Source organism: Podarcis vaucheri (assembly GCF_965113315.1).
Source record: "Podarcis vaucheri genome assembly, chromosome: 2".
Lineage (NCBI taxonomy): Eukaryota > Metazoa > Chordata > Lepidosauria > Squamata > Lacertidae > Podarcis > Podarcis vaucheri.
In genome coordinates, this window is record NC_138760.1 from 107,870,066 (window position 1) to 107,894,459 (window position 24,394).

The following is a 24,394-nucleotide window of genomic DNA, read 5'->3' on the forward strand; positions in this document are numbered from 1 at the left end:
GAATGCACAACTGTAAAGCTCAAACTATTTGTGTACACAGTTACAAAGACTGTGTGTAGCATGCAAACACCCTTATGATATATCATATAGGCTAACTGTAGGGAGGGACATAAAATGGATAATTTAAGTGAGGAAAACAGAAGTTAAGGAAAGTGTCCTGGAATCTTTGTAGGTTCTGTACACCCTTTCTCTTACCGGGCCTGCATATTGAATCTTCTTTAATTTCTTTAATTTTTACAGGTGGTAAACCACCCAGCTATACTCCTTGCAGAGAACAAGAGCTGTGGTCACTCAGAGCTGTGGTCAAGGTTGCTGCTGGCTTGGACATTAGGCAAGTGACGGGGACTGTGCAGTGAAGAACCACTGATGAAGAAGAACCACTGCCACCTTGATGAAAAACTAACGCAATATAATATATATATATGGAATTTGAGGATGGGGAGAGGGGAAAGTTTGCCTTGAGACGAGATCAGGGCTGTGGGAAACTTTTTTTAATGCCAAGGGCATTGCCTTGGGGTAATCTGAAAGGACTCACATGCTAATGTTGGGTAAGGCCAGAGACAGCGGTGGGCACCCCTTTTCTCCCTCCCACCTCCTTTTCTATCTCTCTCTATGTCTGATACCCCCCTCTTCTCTCTCATTATTCCCTGCTGGGTGAGGAAGAGGTCACTTTGCCAGAGGGAGGAAGAGGGTTTTTCTCCCTTCCCTCTTCCAGTGCTCTATGCTTTTTGGCTCGATCTCTCTAGGCTTGCCATACATCCAGAAAATTCCAGATATGTACAGAAATGGGACTCCTAAAATGGGGATTCCCCCCCCCTCCGGGGGGGGGGTTCGTGGGGCACACAGTGAGGGATCCAGCTGCCCATGGCGCTGCTGCTATTGGTGCTGGCGACTGCTTCCCTCGCTTGGCCGTGTGCAGCCGCCCCGTCAGGAAACCGCTTCTTCAAGGTGCAGGTGGCATGCTAGGCTGCAGCGGTGCTTCAGCATCTGGCGGCGGCACAGTGCCATGGTCACAGTACCAGACCTGGCGTGCCTTTCCCAGGGGCCTGGAACTGCCATTTACGTCTCTGAGCCTGCCCGCCCAGCCACAAGATGTGAGCGCTCCTGTCCAATGGCTCCCACTGTCTCCTGCAGGTAAAAGGGAGGCAACGTGGGCAAGTGTGCAAGTGTGATCTCTGTGATCCAGGGATGTTGGGCGGCCTGTAGCCCTAGCGGAATGAGCTCCCCCCATCCTCCACTCTTGGCCTGAGGCGACTCTATGGTCCAGGAGGTTGGTTGGGCTCCTTGCGAGCAGCAGTGGGAAGGGAAAGCAGGTTTGAAGGGGAGCCGGAGAGACCGTGGGGCCAAGAGAAGTGACAAGGCAGGGGATCCAGGGCAGGTAATGGGCTCTCGGGCGGCCTTCTTACGTGGGGCCATATTTTTTGGTGTTTTCCTTAAAAAAGCTCAACGATTTTGGGGGTGTCCGGAAATATGCCAAGCCTACATCTCCCCATTTTTTTTTTACTTCCAGGCTCCCGTCCACCCAACCACATGGAATTTCATCCTTGAGCTGCAGGTTGCCCACATCTGCATTAGATGCCTTAACTGCCTAGAGCCTAACAAGATGTTCCCCATGCTCTTCAGCTTCCTATAATCCCACAGGATGTTCCTTGCATACACTTTGGCCCAACAGTGGCAACAACACATCCTTGCATAGGTCCTCTCTTTGTGTATAACCCTTTACATCAGAAGGGGCTAACCAGCAACTAACCAGATAAACTACAACTCCCATCATCCTTGATCACTGGCTATACTGGCTGGGGCTGATGGGAATTGGATTCCAATAACATCAGAGGAACGCAGATTAGCTACCCACAATTTCTATCCTCTGCAGTAGCCATGGCACACTCTGCAGTGACACACTTGCTAACAAAATACAACAGAGCTTTGAACGTTCCGTTTACAGAAGAATAGCCTTTTCTCAAGCAAAATAAAAAATATTTGAGTCGGATTGTTATTTGATCGCTAACAGAAACACTATCTTGAGTGAAGTTGTGTAGACTGTACTGAAAATGAGACACAAAGATACATTTATTGAAGAACAACAAACACACTCAATTGTGCTGGAATTCCCTGAGGTCTTTGGCAGTCGCTTTTTACATTCTAATGCTTTATTCTCATTAACACCTAGTAACTCTTTGTTTGCATGTAAGTTAAACTCTTTGTGTTCCTGTCTAAAAATCAGTATAACTGCTATATTTGTGCTCAGTACTTAAAATTATACATTGTGATTTTAAATACTGGACCGCAGAACTGGACCACGGAGAATATATATTTCCTTTTAATCTAAGACTAGCAGTAGAATGAAGCTCATATTCCACTTCCAATGATTTTTTGTACCATATGCTGACAATATTATATTTTAATAATTAATCGTTCATCAAAGGAAAGATGAGCAGGAATGCTAAATTCAAAGTTATTCAGATTGCAAAAATGAATAATGCATGACTTTTATATTAAATACACACTGTAATACGTAGTCTACATTTCATCCAGCCCTGCCTGTCTTCCATTTTTAAACATTTTGAACTGAAATATGAATTATCAACCCAGGGAAACTTATTTAGACAAAAGACAGCCTTATTTGAATGCAAACTTGAAGTATCCTGCTATGATTAAATTTTGGTTATCAATTAGGTGGAATTTATTTTAAGTGTCTGGGAAGACAAAGTCAGTTGCAGAAGGCAGCACCTCTTGGGGGAGGGAAGAAGGCAGGCTTATGATTGCAGTTAAATAGAGTTTCTGCCCGTGTGCTCAAATGCTTGACAAGTAGGCCGTTTTGGACGGCTGCCTCTACCATGTATTGCAAAAGCAAATAACACAACATCACAGGCATAGTTGTTTGTTCAGTCCACTTAGTTCACGCAGAGATTTTGGCTGTTTCATAATATATGCCCTAGATTGCTGGCAGTCAGCTGGTACCTTCCAGCTTTCTTGTGTCAACGAACACTGCTATTGATGTATTCAGGTGTTCTAGCTGTTGCTCTGTTTTGTTACCCCCCTTGCCTTTGGCAGAGCGAATGGGGTGGAACCTGAGACTTTCTGAATACTAAACTGATGTTCTACAACTGAGCTATGGCCAGTTTAATGGCTTTGTTGGGTATCAGGCCCGAGAAACGCCTGCACACGAGATCTTTGAGAGCTGCAGTGTTCAGCTATCTGGATCACTGATCTGGCCTCTGTATGAGGCAACTTCATAAATGCAAAAAGGTCATCCCTTAGTTAGAACTCATAAACTTGAGAGTAGCTTGACCAACGCAGCGCAGGGCATTAGCATCCTTGTTCTCCACCTATTACAAATGCTGGTGACACGGCATTCATTAATGCACTCCAAGACAATCGGCTAATGTGCTGCTAATGGCTTTCGCATGATGGTGCGCACAATGTGCGTGCCTGCCAAACTTAACACAAATCTCTCACATTGGTGAATTGCCCTTTGCAAGAGAAAGCCATGACTGCTGACGAATCAACCTCATATAAGGTCAAGGCCACGAAGTTACACTTTGAGAAGCAATGCCTGTCTGTGGGCGTCCCATCCCTTAGCTCTCATGTGCATCCATTACAATAATGTTTCATGACAAGATTGGTCCTGGGACTGCTAATGGAACATGGAGCCTTTTCCTTCCAAGGCAACTGCTCTCTGAAAGCTGTGCCAACTGTAGAGAAACCACAAGGCTGCTGGTTGGTTACAGATGAGGATGGACTCTAGCCAGTTTCCTCTGCACAAAAGGCGCAGATCAGGAAGACAAGTAACCGTAGGATGACTCCCCTTAGCAGATGCAGCAGAGACTGCTAAATGACAGAGGAACAAAGAAGCTCTGTGCCTTAATGCTCAACTACCTACAATCCAGCAGTTTGCCACTTTCCTCATTCCTGCTTATTCTGGATAATAAATGGTTTCTGATTCAGCTAGCTTCGGTTCATAACTTTCTGGCAAAAAGAAAAACCCCGAAAGTGAATGACATGTTAAATTCATTTCTTTTTCCTGCTCGGGAGGTTATTAATCCCTTCCCGGTACCATTTTGTGACTAGGTCACATTCTGACAGCTGAAAAGCAATGTTCAGTCTGTCAGGAGGACGTTTTGGTGACACTGCTTAAACAATCGGCTTTCTGGAGCACTTGTTGTAAACTAGAAGTGAATGCCTGAAAGTGGAAGTACAGATCCTACGCAGACATTCAAAGTGCACACACACAGGTCCTGCTATCCGTTCACTCGCTAAGCGAAAATTCACTTATCTACACGTAAATAATTATACCCAAACCTCACTATTAACACAGCCGATTCAGATATCCGAAGACTAGTCGTTTGCCCATTTCCTTATTTCCTTGCCTGTTTGTGCTTTGCTGATCGGCAGCAGCCATTTGTGAACAGAAACCACCCAGGGAAGGAGGGAGATTGGATGAATCAGAGAGCAGAAGAGATTGGACAAATATTCCCCCCCCCCTTGACTCTCTTTTGCTGGTTGGCTGCAGCCATTTCAGGAAGAAACCATGGGGAAAGAGATCAGGCAAATCTATTGATTATAAATATTCCCATAGGAAATAATGGAAATCATGGACTTGTGCGAACGTTCGCCTAATGAATTGTTTCCATGGAACGCATTTGTTTGGTAATTGGGACCTGCGTATATATGGGGGGAATACTGATTGGGAGGGGCAGGATCTGCACCTCTGGCACACTCAATTTCCATGCTTTGGTGGGCATGCCTGCATAGCTGTAGAACCCTAAATGCATAACCTGAAACCCCACAATTCATACACCGAGGGGGGTGGTGGAAATAGATGTACAAATCATGTGCTTGGGATCTATGGGTGAAGGCCACTGTACTGGCATTCCCTCCAAAGGGTTGAGGTTGGTTACACCAGGAGCACAGCCAGATGGCATAATCACAACCTCACACCATGCAAACATTTTGAAGGTACAGTTGCAGGAGATACAGTGGTACCTCGGGTTACAGACGCTTCAGGTTACAGACTCTGCAAACCCAGAAATAGTACCTCGGGTTAAGAACTTTACCTCAGGGAGAAGGCCTTTGATAATGTTATATGGGAGTTTATGTTGAAAAATTTAGAATATATGGAGGTGGGGAAAGAGTTTTTCAATGGTATAAAGGCAATCTATACAGAACAGAGAGCAAAACTGATAGTTAACAATGTTATCACCGAAGATATAAAAATATCTAAAGGAACAAGACAAGGTTGCCCACTTTCGCCATTGTTATTTATAACGGTTCTGGAAGTCTTCTTAAATGCAATTAGACAAAACAAGCAAATAAAAGGGGTGACAGTAGGTCAAAATGAGTATAAAGTTAAAGCCTTTGCCGATGATTTGGTAATGACTATGGAAGAACCAATAGAAAGTCTAAAAGAGGTATTGGATGGGATGGAACAATTTGGAAAGGTAGCTGGATTTAGACTGAATAAGAGAAAGACCAAAATGATTGTAAAAAATATGGAACAAACTAAGATTGAAGTAATGCAGCAACAAACGGAGATAGAGGTGGTGAAAAAGGTAAAATACTTGGGAATTTGGTTATCATCTAAGAACATTGATTTGTATCAAAATAATTATATTCCGATTTGGAAGGGAATAAAGAAGGATCTGGAGGGGTGGGGCAGAATGAAATTATCCTTTTGGGGAAGAATATCCACGATAAAGATGAGCGTACTGCCAAAGATGTTATTTTTATTTCAGACTATACCCATTATAAAGGGTATAGGAATTTTCAAAGAATGGCAAAAAGTGATTTCAAGGTATATCTGGCAGGGGAAGAAGCCAAGAATAAAATTTAAGTTATTGACAGATATAAGAAGAAGAAGAAGAGTTTGGATTTGATATCCCGCCTTTCACTCCCCTTCAGGAGTCTCAAAGCGGCTAACATTCTCCTTTCCCTTCCTCCCCCACAACAAACACTCTGTGAGGTGAGTGGGGCTGAGAGACTTCAGAGAAGCATGACTGGCCCAAGGTCACCCAGCAGCTGCATGTGGAGGAGCGGAGACGCGAACCCGGTTCCCCAGATTACGAGACTGCCAGATATGAAACTATATTATGAAGCAGCATGCCTATGTTGGTTAAAAGAATGGATAAAATTAGAAAATAAGGAATTATTGGATCTCGAAGGTTTTGATAACAGATTTGGTTGGCACGCGTATTTATGGTGTGATAAGAAGAAAGTTCATAAAGGCTTTGGAAACCACATCTTCAAGAGTTCTTTAATAGAAGTATGGGATAGATACAAAAATATATTGGAGCCAAAAGTCCCACATTGGTTGTCTCCGCTGGAGGTAATGAGTGTTAAGAAAATTAATATGAGAGGTAAATGGAGTACATATGGTGAATTGGTAATTAAAGAAGGAGGAAAATGGAAACTGAAACCATTTGAACAAGTTAAAGATTATGTTTATGATTGGTTGCATTATTTTCAAGTAAATGAAATGTTTAAAAAAGATTTGAAAGAAAAGGGTTATGTAGAAAAAGAACCTAATTTTCAAAAAGATATAATAAACAATGAATATAAAACTCTGTCAAAAATGTATAAGATATTGTTGGAATGGCACACGAAAGATGAAGAGGTTAAATCGGTAATGATACAGTGGGCAAAAGATTTTGGGTATTGTCAGAGCTGCTACCAGGTCCCAGCTCACATAGGACCACGCCACACAGCGTCCACTTTAAAAGAGTCTTTATTGAGTTACAGGTTTCATTTCCGAACTGCAGCGTGCAGCTCTACACCTTCTGCCCTAGGTCGGCGAAGACCCATCTGAGTCCCCGCCTCTTGCACACCAGCTTAATACCCTAGCCTTGCTCCACCTCTTTCGCCTCTCCCTACGTCTCTGGGTCCTTCTGCCCCCCTGGGACTCCTCCCTTCTACTCTCCTCTGACGCTGACCCCCCTGATCCTTCCGCTTCCTTTCGGCGGGCTTTGGGACCTGGCTCACTCTCCGGGCTGCTTACTGCTCCAGCTTCCGCTGCATTTGAACTTGGCGCGCGCGCCCAACTCTCTACTTTCCTCTTGACCGTTGCCTCGCTCTCTGAGGAGGGCGTGACCACCCCTGACTCGTGCCCTCCCTCCTGCTGACGGCCTCCGGAACCCGATGCCTGGCTGCCTTCCTCCCTGCTGCTCTCAGTCTTGAGCGTGGGTCCCGACTTCCAGCTGCTGCTCTCTGAATCTCCTCTGTTCCCTTCCTCCTGGGGTGTCCCCCCGGATCCCCCCCTTGCTCTGCTCACTGGGGCTCCCTTTTGGGAGTCCTCTGACTCACTGCTTAGGCTTGGAGATCTCGGGTCGTCATCATCACTCATTCTCCCTTCGGTTTCCTCCCCCTCGCTCTCTGTTTCCACCCTTCTCTGCGTCTCTGCTTCTGAACCCCTGACATCCATCCCCCCCTCGAAGCCCCCCCTTCCCCCCTCCCCGCTGTCAGGTGTGGGTGCTGGGTGCTCCATCATCATGGGAGGGAATGCTGGATACAGGTCGCTCCCCGTGGGTGGCCGCCAACTGAAGACCTCCGAGTCTTCCCCCTCGCGGTCGTCGACGTTGACTTGTTGCTCTTCCATCTCTGTACCGCCGTGCTCGAACCCGAGGTCCTCCCCGAACACGTCCATGTCAGTCTCTGCGTCGGTCGCTCGACCTGGCATCTCCCGCCACTTCCTGCGCCATTGCTCCTCTGGTCGATCGTCCCACCAATACGAGATGCCTGATGCCGAACCTGCCGGTGAACCTTCTGGGGAATGGGTGCTCCGTGCGGGTTCCCCTTCTGAGTCGAATCCATGGAACGTGCTGGAAGAAAGTGTGGGTGTGAACAACCAGTCGTCGAAGAAGCTCGCTGGCATGGGTTTGTGTGGGAAGAGGGCATGAAACTCGTCCTTGAGCAGGGGTTCCTCCAAAGCGTAGTCTGGTACCCAGCTATTGGCGCTGGCCCGGGTGCCCTCTCTGGCTAAGAGGTATTCGACTCCCTCTTCCCCCCATCTGGAGTCCAAAATCTCCGTGACCTCGTTGATGTGGTCCTGGTGCTTCACCCCCCGCGTCTCCGTCCGTTCCCGGAGCGGACTTGGCGCCGTCCCAGGCTCCTGGAACCTGTGAGGTGCCTTGTAGGGAGTGAGCACCGACCTGTGGAACACCGGATGCATTCTGGAACCCTCCGGCAGCGCCAGTCGGAAGGCTACCGGGTTGATCTGCGCTTCGACTTGGTACGGACCGATCTGCTTGTGCCCCAACTTCTTCTTGGCAAGTGACCTGGTCGGCACTGCGTGGGCTGCCAACCAGACCCAGTCTCCCACTTGGATCACTTCGCCAACCCGCCTGTGCTTGTCAGCTTGCACCTTGTAGGCGTGCTTAGCTAGCTCCAGCTGCCGTCTGAGTTGATCGTGGACCGCCTGCAGCTCTGACGCGAACGCGTCCGCCGTCTGTGGTTCTCCTTCCCCCACTCTCTCCAGTCCCGGGAAGGTTCTGGGATGCCTCCCATTGTTGGCAAAGAACGGCGTCACTCCTGTGGACACGTGCTTCGTGTTGTTGTAAGCGAACTCGGCTAGCGGCAGGTAATCCACCCACGTCGCAGGCTGTTGATTGGCATAGCATCTCAGGTACTGCTGCATGATGGCATTGACCCTCTCTGCTTGCCCGTTGGTCTGCGGGTGTCTTGCTGATGCCAGATTGACCTTGACATTTAGAAAACCCATCAGCTTCTGCCAGAAAGACGAGATGAACTGGCGTCCGCGGTCGGACAGGATAGACCGTGGCAGGCCATGCACTTTGAACACGTGATCTATGAACAGTTTGGCGGTTTGTTCCGCCGTGGCCACCTTCGCACACGGAATGAAATGTGCCATCTTGGTGAACAAGTCCACCACCACTAGCACAGCTGTCTTGCCTCTCGAGCTGGGTAAATCCGTCACAAAGTCCAGGGCCACCCTCTCCCACGGTTCAAACGGCGTTTGCAGCGGTTCTAACAGTCCCGCCGGTGGTCTGTGTACCGGCTTGGCCCTCTGGCAGGTGTCGCACCTCGCGACGTAGTCCGCGACCTCCCCTCTCAGCCTGGGCCACCAGAAGTCTCTCGCGACTAATTCCATCGTTTTCTCTGTGCCAAAGTGACCGGCCGTGGGTGCGTCGTGCAACTGTTGCAGTACCTTGGCGCGAAGGTCGTCTCCTGGTACATAGACAGCCCCTTTGCGTAGGAGCAAGCCGTCCCGCACCTGGAACTCGTCCGTGGTAGCCGTGCCTCTGAGCAGTTCCGCCATCTTGTCTTGCGCGAATGAGTCGTCCCGCAATGCACGTCGCACCGCATCCAGGTCTACTGTAGCTGAGGCACACGCCCACGCCGTCGGTGCGAAGATGTGCATGGCCGCCGCTGGCGTCACCTCTTCTAGGTATTGCGGTTTTCGGGACAGTGCATCCGCCATGATGTTGGTGTCGCCTGGGACGTACTCTATTCGGAAATTGAAGTCAGCAAAGAACTCCGCCCAACGTATCTGCCTCTGGTTCAGGAACTGAGCCGTGCGCCAGTGCTCCAGATTCTTGTGGTCCGTGCAGACCTGCACCGTGTGCTTGGCGCCGATTAGGAAGTGCCTCCACGCCTTGAAAGCTGCATGAATGGCCAGCAACTCCCTGTCCCAGATGGTGTAGTTCTGCTCCGACTTGCTGAGCTTTCTGGAGTAGAACGCTCCCGGCCGCCACACCCCCTGCGGGTCTCGCTGCAGCAGAACAGCTCCCACGGCTCTGTCTGACGCGTCTGTCTCTACCCTCAACGGTTTACTGGGGTCGATATGCAGCAGTTGCTTCTCCGATGCGAAGAGATGCTTGAGCGCTTGAAAGGACTGCTCCGCCTGCTCCGTCCAGATGAATTTCTTTTTTTTGGAGCTGAGCGTGTCCGTAATTGCTGCCGTCTGCATCGCGAACCCCTTGATAAACTTGCGATAGAAGTTGGCGAAGCCGACAAACCGCTGGACCTCCTTCCGGTTGCGCGGGCTCTTCCAATCCAATACCGCACGAACCTTGGTGCTGTCCATGGCTATCCCCTTGTCCGACAACTTGTATCCCAGGAAATCCACCTCCGTCGTGTCGAACTGGCACTTCTCCAGCTTGGCGTACAGTCTATGTTGTTGCAACCTGCTGAGCACCTCCCTCACGTCTCGGTCGTGAGCTTGCTGCGAGTCCGAGAAAATCAGGATGTCATCCAGGAAGCAGACGCATGTCTTGTAGAGGAGTCCCTCCAACACGTGATGCATAAAAGCTTGAAAACAGTGAGAGCCATTTTGTAATCCAAAGGGCATAACCCTGTACTCGTAGGTGCCCAGCGGTGTGAACATGGCCGTCTTCCACTCATCGCCCTCCCGCATGCGGATGAGATTGTACGCCCCTCGTAGGTCCAACTTGGTGAACACGCGTCCCTTGCGCACCGTCGCGAGGAGGTCGTCAATCCTGGGCATGGGGTAATCAGACGGTTTGGTCATCTGGTTCAAAAGGCGGTAGTCCACAACGAGTCTTTTTTGGGGCGTGTCTTTCTTTTTCACGAAGAAAACGGGACTGCCCCCCACTGCCTTGGACTCTCTGATGAAGCCACGCTCCAGATTATGCTCGATGAACTGTTTGAGTTCCTGCATTTCATCTTCAGACATGGAGTATAGCCGCCCCTTCGGCAGCGTCGCCCCCGGTAGGAGGTCAATCTTGCAGTCATATGGCCGGTGAGGGGGTAGCTTGTCCGCCTCCTTCTCGCAGAAGACCTCCAAAAAGTTCGCGTATTTGTGGGGGACCGCTTGCAACGTTCCCAACTGCAGTTGTGATTCCTCCTCCTCTCCCTCCCGTCGGGGCAGGATGCAGTGTTCTGCGCAATAAGAGGAGCCGAAGATCAGTTGTCTCTGGTACCAAGCCAGTGTCGGACTGTGCCTGTCCAGCCAACTCATGCCCAACACAATGGGCGTGTCCGACAGTTGGGTGACATTAAAACTGATGACTTCCCTGTGGTTGCCAAGGCGCATCACCATTGGTGGCGTCTGCTTCACCACCTGCCCCCCTAGCAACTCTCTGCCATCCACTGTGACGACTTGCAGGGGCAGAGTGGCAGGCAATAGCTGTATAGCGTGCTGCTCCACAAAGCTCTGCGCTATAAAGTCTGCGTTGCTTCCAGAATCCACAGAAAGCGGCACTTCGATAGTGACGCCGTTGGGTAGCTGGAGAGACGCTGTGAGCTGCACTACTGGTTTGGGTGGGAGGGGATCCGTGGGTTGCAATATCGCTGGGGACTGCTTCACAGATGCGTCTGGCTGGGCCCCAGTGCCTCCGTCTCCAGCCAGACATCGTCGTTTCCCTGCTGTGGTTCTCCTTGCTGCGTTGCTGCAGTCACCATTGCTGAGGCTGCAGTGTGCTTGTGGAGCCTCCGGGGACACTCCTTCGCCAAATGGCCTGGATCCTCGCAGATGTAACACTTCCTGTTCCCTCTAGGAGGCTTCGCTTTCACTGCTGCCGGTGCTAGGGCTCTGGCTGCTGACTGAGCCCTTGCACCTCCAACCTCCATCGGTTCCCCTCCCCCTCCTGGCGGAGGTGTGGATTGCGCACGCGCTGCTTCCCTCGGAACGAAAGAGAAACTTCTCGCTGCTTCGCGCCCTCCACGTCCTTCATCTCTGCACCATGGACGTTCTTCCAGCCTCACCCCCACAGTCAGCGCCCTTTGGACCACCTCCTGCGTGCTTCGGGGCCTCTCCCCCCTTGCAATTTCATCCTTAACCGCAGAACTTAGACCCTCCCAGAAGAGGTCTCTGACAGGGGGCGAATCCCGATCCCATTCTAAAGCACTGACCAGCGCAAAAAATCGGGCGTGATACTGCCGGACGCTCGCCCTCCCTTGTTTTAGTCCATGAATCTCCCGTCTGGCAAGATCCACATCAATGGTAGACAAAAAACACGCATCCATCGCTTTGATAAAGGCATCTGCATTCTGAAGCGCCGGATCTTTATCCCTCCACAAATTGCGCAGCCAGGCTTTGGCATCCCCATGCAAATGGGACAATATGAACCCCACCTTCTCTTCCTCATCTCTAAAGTCTTTTGCCAGCAGTTGCAGTGCGCACATTACGTCTGCTCTAAAATTAGGGTACTGTTGCAAAGTCCCATCGAAGTGAGCCACAAGCCCTCCTGCTCTCCGTGCCAATCCCACGCCCTCCGGTCTGGGTCCCGGTTGCCCTTGCTTAACAAGCATTTCAAACCTGGCGTGTAGGTCTCTGTAGGCGGCTGTAGTCTCCTCCTCCCGTTTCTTGGAAGCCAATACCTCTGAGGACAACTGGGTCACTGCCTCTTGCAGCGCGGAGATCCTCTGTTCTTCCGTCATCTTGCTAACCTTTGTGAGCTTGCTTACAGACACCCCTCTTCCTCCCCTAGCGGCTTCTGCTCCCGCTGCGAGGTTTCAGGTTTCTGAAGCTTAGAAGAGATGGGTCTTACTGTCAGAGCTGCTACCAGGTCCCAGCTCACATAGGACCACGCCACACAGCGTCCACTTTAAAAGAGTCTTTATTGAGTTACAGGTTTCATTTCCGAACTGCAGCGTGCAGCTCTACACCTTCTGCCCTAGGTCGGCGAAGACCCATCTGAGTCCCCGCCTCTTGCACACCAGCTTAATACCCTAGCCTTGCTCCACCTCTTTCGCCTCTCCCTACGTCTCTGGGTCCTTCTGCCCCCCTGGGACTCCTCCCTTCTACTCTCCTCTGACGCTGACCCCCCTGATCCTTCCGCTTCCTTTCGGCGGGCTTTGGGACCTGGCTCACTCTCCGGGCTGCTTACTGCTCCAGCTTCCGCTGCATTTGAACTTGGCGCGCGCGCCCAACTCTCTACTTTCCTCTTGACCGTTGCCTCGCTCTCTGAGGAGGGCGTGACCACCCCTGACTCGTGCCCTCCCTCCTGCTGACGGCCTCCGGAACCCGATGCCTGGCTGCCTTCCTCCCTGCTGCTCTCAGTCTTGAGCGTGGGTCCCGACTTCCAGCTGCTGCTCTCTGAATCTCCTCTGTTCCCTTCCTCCTGGGGTGTCCCCCCGGATCCCCCCCTTGCTCTGCTCACTGGGGCTCCCTTTTGGGAGTCCTCTGACTCACTGCTTAGGCTTGGAGATCTCGGGTCGTCATCATCACTCATTCTCCCTTCGGTTTCCTCCCCCTCGCTCTCTGTTTCCACCCTTCTCTGCGTCTCTGCTTCTGAACCCCTGACAGGTATAATATTCAATTTGATGAATGGGAAAAATTGTGGAAAGAGAATATAAAATTTACTGCATGTACGACACTGAAAGAAAATGTTATGAAAATGTTTTACAGATGGTACATCACACCTGTAAAGTTAGCAAAGATGTGTAAGATGTGTAACAAATGTTGGAAATGTAAAGAAAAAGAAGGGACGTTCTTTCATGTGTGGTGGGAATGCAATAAAATGAAAACCTTTTGGGAAATGATATATAATGAAATGAAAAAAATGTTAAGATATACTTTTGTAAAAAAACTGGAGGCTTTTCTTTTAGGGATTGTAGGAAAGGATATAAGAAGAAAAGACTGTAAACTCTCCCAATATGCAGTAACGACAGCCAGAATCTTGTTGGCCCAGAAATGGAAGCAAGAAGAAATACCGACGATAGAAGAATGGAGGCTGAAATTGACAAACTATGCGGAATAAATTCTATATCCATCTCCCAGTTTTCCATTGAACTACTCCTTAAGTTTCCACATATTGGAGAAACATGGATCATCTTGGCAGTTTCCCACACTCGGCTTCTTCCTTCATCACACATCATCTCAAATTGCTTTCTTCTATTAGAATGCAGGCTCCCCAGAGTGAAATGGGACTGAATCCCATTTAGTAAGTGTCCTGAGGGTTGCGACCCTGGTCTGCAATCCTATACAGTGGTACCCCGGGTTAAGTACTTAATTTGTTCCAGAGGTCCGTACTTAACCTGAAACTGTTCTTAACCTGAAGCACCACTTTAGCTAATAGGGCGTCCTGCTGCTGCCGCGCTGCCGGAGTACAATTTCTGTTCTCATCCTGAAGCAAAGTTCTTAACAGAGAGCCAGTGTGGTGTAGTGGTTAGGAGCAGTAGTCTCATAATCTGGGGAACCGGGTTCGATTCCCTGCTCCTCCACATGCAGCTGCTGGGTGACCTTGGGCCAGTCACACTTCTTTGAAGTCTCTCAGCCCCACTCACCTCACAGAGTGTTTGTTGTGGGGGAGGAAGGGAAAGGAGAATGTTAGCCGCTTTGAGACTCCTGAAGGGGAGTGGAAGGCGGGATATCAAATCCAAACTCTTCTTCTTCTTCTTCTTAACCTGAAGCACTATTTCTGTGTTAGCGGAGTCTGTAACCTGAAGCGTATGTAACCCGAGGTACCACTGTACACGTTTACATGGGTCCATTGAACTCAATGAAACTTCTGAGTAGACATGCATAGAAAACACATAGTAGTGAAAAATTAAGAGTATGAGTGCTGCTAATGGGTGCAAATAACCCCAGAGCAAGAACTGGTTTTGGGAAGTCAGCTTTTGGTATATGTGCACATGACTAAGGCACCACACAAAATCAGGACACTGAAATGCAAGTGTGAATTTGTTCTCCTCTGTTTATTTTTACTAATTAGCACAACTGTGGTTATTTGCAAAAAGCACTGAAGCTTGCATTATTTTCAAGTGCCTTCTTTAATGTTTCTAAAGGAAAATTAATAAGTATCGCAGAGGCATCATTAGCAAATAGGAAAATGTGACAATAAAATTACAGAGACACTTCCAGTGTAAGTGGACTAAGCTGTTATTTTAGCTCTTGTCCTCAGAAGCACAAGCAACTAGCATGACCTACAGCAACTGTACTTAACTTCAAGGTGGGGCATTAGTAAGTAAGAATTAAAAAAACAAAACAAAGCATACAACATTAATATCCACCTTTTGGTATCTTTTTCAAGCACAGTGCTCAAGGAGTTTAATTAACAGGGGAAGAGAAATATACAAAGACAAGGGGGTCATATGCATCATTGTTTTTGCCGGATGAGTAAGAGAATTAGCCAGAAAAAGAAAAAGAAACTGGAGCCTAGAAGCAAATTAATTCTCTCTCACACTCCCACTTCTCATAGTTACTGCTACTACCTATGGAAACCACTTAATGCTGTGGTCCACCTTGTGACAGGGTGTGTTGTCAGAGGCATGTCACATTGGTGCTCCAGTGTCTGAACTGATTTGTTCAAGATGGCAGCAGTGACCCACAAGGCTCTGAAAGACCTGGTGCAAAGCTAGCTGTCAGGGAACTGACATCGGAGCTAGAGGCGGAGGGAAGGCTCTCAAATGATGCTGGAGAAGGGCCCAGCAGGGAGAGAGGCAGCTCCGGAGATGGGGAAGCTAATCAGCGCAACACCAGGGATATAGAGGGGCTGATGGGAGAATCGGCGAGAGGGCTCCAGGACTCTTCACTGGACACCAGCGGGGAGAGCACGGGTCCTCCGCTACCCACGCCCACCCTGCGCAGAAGACTTCCGCGCAGAGAGAGTAGGAGGAGACTGGGTGTCAAACAACATTTATGTTGGAAAAGATTTAAGAAATGCCCACTGACGGATTCTGCTAGCGACTGAGGCAGCCACGAAGTGAAGGGCTGCCCAGACTGAAAGGTTTAGCAAGGCAACAAAGCCTGGAGAGGCGGCAACTTACGCACGAGCAACCCATACACATTACACTAGCTAAGTCAACCTTCTCTAACCTGGTACCCTTCAGAATTTGCTGCACAACCACTTCCATCATCTCTGTACTACAACTCTCATTGTCTTTAACCATCTAGCTATACGGGCTGAGGCTGATGGGAGATGTTGGCAAAGAGCAGGTTGTGGAAGGCTGAACTAGGCATTCCCACAGCAGTCTATGTCTCCTCTCCAGGGCTTTTTCCAAGCAATTGGAGAACGCACCAGCATGCAACCAATCTCTCCTCTGCCTTTTTCATGCCTCTCCTGGTTCTGGGAGACAGTGGGGAGGAGAACTTGTTGCAGCAGGAGGAGACAGCTGTGACTCTTCACCAGCCTGACCCATCTCTGCCTCGTGGCCTCCCTCCTCCCACTCACCAGCTTAGCTTCTGATTCTTGACATTTCTCTGCCACAGGCTATCCCAGCTCATGAAGCCCTGTTACCCCTTTCAGCTTCCAACACCTCCTCTTGCCCATCTTCTCCCTCTGACCACCCATTGTCATTCCACCACCACACCCCAGGCTCTGAGCTGTCTTTCCTTGGTGGTTCCCCCAGCTGGTTCCTCCCACCATTCTTCTGGGTCCACCTAGTCTATGACATAGAAAGCCTTTTTACTCAAATTGGCATTTGGTTGGCAAGGGATTGTGCAAGGTGGATCTAGGCAAGCTATAACTTGGATGGGGTGAGCTATAAATAAAATGTATCTGCACCAGCAGCAAGACTGCAGTTAAGCTCCCCAATAATGCCCATGGCAGGTTGCACCCAACCAACATGATACATGTATTTTTAATCTTTGTTGGAAGCCGCCCAGAGTGGCTGGAGAAACCCAGCCAGATGGGTGGGGTACAAATATTTTATTTTATTTTATTATTATTACCTTTGGATCTCCTTTGTCTGCTTAAGGGAAATTACTACATTTAGAAAACCTGTGGAGCAATCTTAACCCCACTTGCCCAGGAGCAAACCCCATTAAGTCCATTGTTAGGATTGTGCTGTAAATTTCTAATTTTCACTGAATAAATTATTACTTTATGCATTTGTAATAAAGAATGTTTCCTGAACTGACAGGATAAAATTTTCAAAGCAACGGTCTCGCAGACAGAAGATTTGGAGCTAAGTTTAGTTTCTGGGCAGATCTTCAATACTCTCAAGCAAAGGAAATCCATACCGTTCTATAGACTGAGGATGTGTCTTCCAAGATCCTGAGGTCATCATTTGAGGCCCTCCTCCAGATACCCACTCTGACAGAAGTTCGAAGAGTGGCAGGAAGACAGTGGGCTTTCTCAGTTGTATCTCACTCCCCATTTACAGGATGTTCTCCCGAGTACTTCATGTAGCCCTTTCTGACAGTAAGAGCTGTGGAATTCCAACAGTGGAATAGACTCCCATAACTGGTGGTGCAAAGGTTTTTAAGCAGAGGTTGGATGGCCATTTGTCATTGCAGGGGTTGGACTAGATGACGCTTCCACCTACACGATTCTATGATTCTAGCCTACACAATAATCAGCTGGAATGTTACAGGAAGCAGGCCCATTTTACCATACATATTTGTCTCTCAGCATTATACTAATAGCATGAACTCTATGCACTTGTGAAACTACATGGTTTCTAACTTGGGGCTGGGTGGGAGAACAGCATATTAGCCAGTCAGCCCTACCAACAAGCTATTTCTTTACTTTAATATTTGTACCCCATCTTTCTGTTCCAAATGAGGCCTTCAAGGCAGTCCTAAACACCAGCTTTGGCACGAACCACAAGAGCTTGATTACATTTCAAAGCTTATTTCTCATGTGTTACATCCAAATACCTTTTCAAAGGCATGTTGGCAGAAATAAATATCGGGGGAAAGGGGGAAACTCTTCGATAAGGAGAGCATTTAATCTTAAGCCAGTCATGGGGGTTTGGGGGGGGAAAACAACAATAAAGGGACTCCTGAGATATGCAGGTTAAAAAGACTCAGGTGGGTCAAGCTCCTTTCACATCTGCTACTTGGATCAGAGATCACACTTGCTTGCTCTGCCAAGTGTTTCTCTGTCTACCACGAGAGTTCTTTGGGAGTTGTACAAAGGTTTTCTTTTCCAAAGAAAAGAGCTACAGTGGTGGGCCTGAGATCAATATGTGCATAACCAGCTTGCTGTGTTTCCTCTTTGTGTGTTGATAAAGGGGTTACCATTCCCTAGCGCCACACAGAGGAAGCCAAGCTGAATGGGTGTGTGCATGTGAATTATTTGTGTGCGATGTGTGTGTATGTATTCTGATCCTACCCACTTTGGATTTTGGCTGCCCAGTGCCAGTATGTGTCCCCTCTCCACACCTCTCTTGAGACAACCTGACCCCTGTGGGGGAGAAGAATGGTTCCTTGTGCCCACCTTATGGGATCTTTCTGCAATGCAGTCAACCATATCAACCTCAATGTGGTTTATTGTGGCACTGAACCATGGGCTACAAAAATGGCCAGGGATTTTACCACCCTCTGGGCCTGCCCTTCCAGTAGTGACATGGAAGTATGGCAAAATTCACACAAATGAGATGGTCAGGAGATGCAGCAAAAGTTGACACCTTCTGCTATGCAAATCCGGTTGCCTTCCAGTGATGTGATACTGACCTTGGTCAGCCCTGTCCATAATAAATGTTGGGCTTAACTAGGTCAGAGTTTTGCATCTGAACAGCAACTTGATATATTAACTGTTCTACACTTTTCTAGAAGAGCTGCCCAGGGCTGATCAAGCAGTGGCAACATGATTTATTCAGACGCAGATATTGTAAAAAGCATAAAAGTGACTCAGATGAATCCTGCTGCCTTTTTATCATAGTTGCTCATGCCGATTCTGGCACACTGAACCTCCTGGTGAACACTGCAAAGTGTGATTGGGAAGACATAAAGATGTGTTGACATTGACAGATGATGACACATAACTGGAGATCTGCAATTGACCACATCTCACTGCTATGCATATACCACATGCGGTCAACTTCAATACTTCATGGTGCCTTCCAGATGTTGTTGAACTGCAACTCCCGTCAGCTGTAGCCAACATGGCCAATGGTCAGGGATGCTAGGAGTTGTAGTCCAACAACATCTGGAGTCTGATTACTTTTGTTTTATGGCATTCACCACAGCGATTATCAGTGTACAAACAGTAGGTGTACAGTGCAGAAGCAGAACACAGAGAAGCTGGTAAGACAGTGTTGAAGAAAGAAGTCTGAAATCAGAAGCTGCTTCTCTCCCCCCCTCCACCCCTTTTGTTTTATGGGGATAAATTGCTTAGAACTGGAAATAGCTGCAGTACCTGCCTGAGGGCAGGAAAACATGGAAGAAACCTTGCAAGAGTTCCTCTTTATCCCAACGCTGCTAGGATGTTTGGCATACAGTGTATTTTTCTTCAATAGTATTTTCTATAGTACTTCTGGTAAAAGAAAACTTTCTGCAACATTAGGATTCTAGGAAACTAATTCTTGGAGACGAAGAAAAAAGAAAAAAAGAAAATAACCAACAGCAGCAAATTCTGCATTGATTTTTTATGTTGACATTTCTCTATCATCATTACTAAGCTGGTGACAGTGTGAAGGGCACAATTATTTATGTTCCATCAAATTAGCCTGTAATTCAAATCCCTGACGATATCTCCAGCCTAGATAGTTTATACTCCTGCAGAATGTTGTTTCTGACATTACACATCTTTGCTAATCACTGGAAGGACATGGGAAAGTGAGAAAACCTTCACATGAGGAGATGGCTGCAAGATTTTCACCATCTGCTGGTACCGACAAGGGTTTCATGCATGTTCTGATTAAAGGCATGCTATATAAACAGCACATGGATGAGGCTGTTTATTCCAGACTTGGGAAACCTGTGGCCCACCAAATGTAGTTCAGAGTCCAACTCCCATCAGCACCAGTCAAAATGCTCAATGGTAGGGAAGATGGTAGATGTAGCAACTGGAGGGTCACAGGTTCTTTAAAGTTGAAGATGTTTGGGGAAGGGAGTTTTTGACAGCTGTGGTTTCTACTGTCACCACAAAATGGTAACCTGCCAACTAAGGTGAGAAGTAAGGTCAAGAAGCAAGAGACTGGCACAGCAAGGGGAGCTGAATTTTCCATGCTGCTTTGAGCTAACGAACCAACACCTTAGCTGCAAGCTTATCCATTTATTATAGAACTTGTTTGAGCAACAGCTGATCACCGTATCACAGAGCTCCACCATCACCCAAGTGAAGGAACAAATATTTTTTGCGTTAGCAAACAAGGATGCATCCTGCCCTGTTTATACCTCCACCCTCCCAAAAGCCTTCAACACCCCTGTTATGGTGGATGAAATTGAGAATTTAATTCTTTCTCATTTTCAGATTCTTATGAGGAGGCAGGTTTCCCCCAACACACCTGCTCATTTCCCCCACTTGAAATGTGAACCCCTGTTGAGAAGAAAGCAACATATACATCTCTTGCCCACCTAGATTGTGCGGTGTGCAGGACTGAAAAATCATTATTATGTGGGGAGGGAAAGGCATGCCAGGGAATGATATCGCTATGTACCAGACAATATTCTATTTTTGAGGGGATGAAGTATACCTGCAAGATACAAGTATGATTAGGCGCCAGCAGGTATTCCAGCAGCAGATGGAAATGGAATGGGATAGTTTCAATCATCTTTGAGGGGGTTGAGACCTTGAAATACAGAGCGGGTAGGATGAAAGACTACAAAATATTCCGGGTCACTTAAATGCTAGGTTTGACTGCAGTGTCAAATTACGTAATCACCACAATAGCCCAATTCACTCTTTCGTTCTTTCTTTTTTTTTGGTGCGCCAGAGTCTTCTGTTGCCCAGTGGGAACTAGATAATAACATCTATTTCTGCAGAAAACAACATGGTTTTCATCTCAGTGTGTAGTTTTTACTTCACAGCTGAAGACTACAATTTATAAATGGCAACAAGCGTATGGAAAATTCCTTAAATGAAGGACTTCGTGGTGTGTTATTGTTTAACCCCTATTTTTCACTTTCTCTAGATTTATTGGCATTCACAGCTGCAACATTAAATGACTCTGAAAGCAGAGCAATTAATCCAGAATCCTATTTGTTTTAATCTAACACTGTCAACTGGTTTTAGGTTTCCAGTCAAGAGAAAAAAAATGTTTGTTAAGCTCCACAGCTCTAGCTAATGTCTAAAGACAATCCCCTAGAAAAAGGTGTGAAGATGTTTTATAGACTGAACAGAGATTTATTAGGGTACCTAACTCTGTTTCTGCAGATGCCTTGTGAATTATAATGAGATTATTAAAACTTTTACAAATCATTACATTAAAAATCTGACATGGCTGCTTTTGAAATTAGACCGCTTCTCTGTAATTGCTAATGGTGCATTACTGGTGATAAGGCTTCGGAAAAATTTCTCAATAAAAACTTCTTCAAAAATTTAAGATTTATTTATTTCACTACCCCGTTATAAATTCAAGGATAATAGGTTTATGTGCATCAGAATAGCTGAACGATCACATTTATGTCAGTGATAGAAGACGTTCTCTTGCTGCAAACTTTAATTAATTTTCACAGATAGTTAATTTTCTGTTTCATTATCATCTCCCTAAATTTGAAAGACAAACAATTTATAAACAAACAGAAAACTTTTAGAGGGGGAATGAATTTCCAAGCAAACAGAAAATTAGCTGCAAGAATAAAACGACAACCAAAGTAGTAATACACCTATCTATTGATTGGCTTGGTTTTAAAGAACAATTTATGATAAACATATTCCAAAGTTCCAACTAAAAAAAGACACTTTTTTAGAAAAGGATGTCAGTCCAAACCTATTTCCAGGTAACAAATGACTTTGGGCTTCATACAAACCAAATAATAGCTTCAGTGCCCTTAAACATCAGGGGATGAAAAATATACACCTCAACATGTCCTTTGAAAGGGTGACCCATTCCATTAAGGGCAATATTCCAGGCCTTCCACTCTTCCCAGCAAAAGGTAAATTTAAGCAGCTACTTACCATGATGTACGACACCCTTCAACCCGTGGATAATAGGCTCCAGTGCGGGATTGTCCCTCTGATTGACCTACATGTAAATAATACATGATTGGTTAAATCTATTCTGGCATCAGGCAGAAGAAGAGTCTCAATTTAATCTTCTAAAGGAGAGGAAAGATGCTATCTAGGAAGCTGCTTAGTCTTTATATTTAAAACAGGTCTTCACCAAACAATGAGCACTTAAGATTTATAATATAATAAAATAGGTGACAGAGACTAAATCACAAGAAAGTCTTCAGAAGGCATTAACACATTAGAAATATCATCATAACCTGGGAAGGGGGTGGGAGGAATGAATAGTTGATAGCTCTACACTTGCTTCTTTCACTGCCACATATAAAAATGTCTTAGATAAATATAGAAATATCAAGTGATCAAAGTGCAGCCACTTTTTTCCAGGCAAGAGACTCAAAGGCATAAAACATGGAGGTCAACTGAAGACGACGAAGTTCTTCTGAATTGCAAGTGAGGTGGACTAGTCCTTGATAGAACGGAAAGCTTTTATTTACTTCATCTTCTGCAGATTTTGAAAAGGCATTTATTATGTCATTTATATGCCACCTTTGTGCCCAGGTGCCCAAGACCGTTTACAAGGTTAAATTACTAAAACAAATAAATAAATAGTCAAGCTAGCCTTGTAGAGTTAGAGAAGGGACAGTTCAACTGGGGCAGGCCCTGACGTTGTCTTTGCCTCCCTCCCTCATTCTCATCTTCCTTCTCAGAGGGCAGGTGGTGTCTGCTGGCCCTGTGGGGTGGAGGGGATAATCTGACTGGGGCAGATGAATGCCTAGAAAAAGGTCTAAGAATCATCTGCAACATGGCAATTTCAGAGACAATCAATTTCTACTTATGTTTTTTGTAGCAGAGGGTTTACATATATCGCTCTGCACTTGCAAATGTAAACGACCAGTCTGTGGCCTGTGCCGATGGTGCTGTAAACCTCACAGAAAAGGTTCCTACACCTTTGCATCCAAACTATAAGACCATCTTATTTCACATTTCAACTACAACGTTTGCCAAATGCCCCCAGAAGGTACATGTGAAAAATGACCGTTAGCACATGCATCTGTCAAGAAATCCAATGATTTGGGTATCTGCGTTAATGGTCAAAATTGAAAAGGTGCCCTAGGCCAAACTCCAATCTATAGGATGACCCCCAAGCAAGTTCCCATACAAACAGGAATTCTCATTCATTTCAGTTGAGGGGATTGCTCGTGTAGACAAAGGGATTTGTGGATACATTGTGCTCACAATGGGGAAAAGCTGGTTTTTACTTAGAAACCCTGTTTTCCTCTCCTCCTTCCGCGGACTCATTAGCATTCTACAGGAGATTCCTTGGGGGGGGGGATACTTCTTGTATGTACACACTATGGGAAGGCACTCAGGGCTACTGGTGGGTTAATTAAAAATTAACACAATTATGACAAACTGATGCAAGCCGGATAAAAATTAACACAATTATGATAATGCAAACTGGATAAATTGAAATAATTGTACTCACTTTACTTTCAGAAAGGGTTCAGAGGAGCCTGAGCTGACCTTCCACAGAATGTATTAGCCACAGTGGGTCAAATAAATAGGGCAAAAACGTGTCTGCAACTAAGCGCCTCCAGGAGCAGGAGTTTTGAACCCATGATCCACCCTTTTGCTTTCTCACAATAACTTGTACCCTCTTGAAGTTGTTCCTCTCCCTAAGGGAATCCAGACCTAGGTTAAGAGGGGGGCTGTAGATCAGCCGTAGAACATCTGCTTTGCATACATGCAGAAGGTCCCTGGTTCAATCCCTGGCATCTCCGGGAGAGACTCCCTGCCTGAAACCATGGAGAGCTGCTGCCAATTGGTATGCTCAACAATGAGCTAGATGAGCCAAAGGTCTGACTCAGTGGTCCTGGAAACATACAAAAGTTATGTGCCTTGAAGGAGAGCCAAATAATGGACAATTGTGGGTGAGGCAATGGTTATATCCTGGTTCCAAAAATTTTGATGTGCATAATACAGTGGTACCTCAGGTTACATACGCTTCAGGTTACAGACTCCGCTAACCCAGAAATAGTACCTCGGGTTAAGAACTTTGCTTCAGATGAGAACAGAAATCGGGCTCCGGCGGTGCAGCGGCAGCAGGAGGCCCCATTAGCTAAAGTGGTGCTTCAGTTTAAGAACAGTTTCAGGTTAAGAACAGACCTCCGGAACGAATTAAGTACTTAACCCGAGGTACCACTGTATGTGTAATATGTAGCTCAGCCACAAGGACTTGTACTCTAACTACTTGTTATGTTTCCAGGCGCCAGTTTATGGGGCACCCATAATTCATGGAATAAGTAAAAGTTCGGATTAATCAAGGTTTGATTGAGTTTAGAGTAACATACCAGCCCAGCTTGATGTATCTGGCTGGGACTAAGCTATTAAGAAACAAAGCTGAAATGGCCAGTCGGTAACCCATCAATAGAGGCCACCCATAAGGCAGAAGTCCCTGCTGGGCACAGAGCAGGAGGTTGCCAGCATTACAGTGGACGATGATGTAAGCGGAAGGGGAAGTTGCATTTGGCAAAGGTTTCTGGGAAGGAGGAGAAGGCGGGCAGAAGTCATGTAGGCTGGCTGCAGCAGGCTGCAACAAAGGGACAGGAGCATGGCTGGTTTCTCTGTTTGCAGAC

General features: G+C 46.9%; 1 protein-coding gene across 5 annotated transcripts in view; it reads right to left on the reverse strand.

Annotated features, from left to right (window-relative positions):
- PTPRG (protein tyrosine phosphatase receptor type G) overlaps nt 1-24,394 on the reverse strand; it is a 560,158-nt gene that overhangs the window by 129,455 nt on the left and 406,309 nt on the right. For all 5 annotated transcript variants that reach the window (XM_082209226.1, XM_082209223.1, XM_082209222.1 and 2 more), the window contains exon 6: nt 21,705-21,771. In XM_082209226.1, coding sequence (XP_082065352.1) covers nt 21,705-21,771 — 67 coding nt within the window. The remainder of the gene's footprint in view (nt 1-21,704; nt 21,772-24,394) is intronic.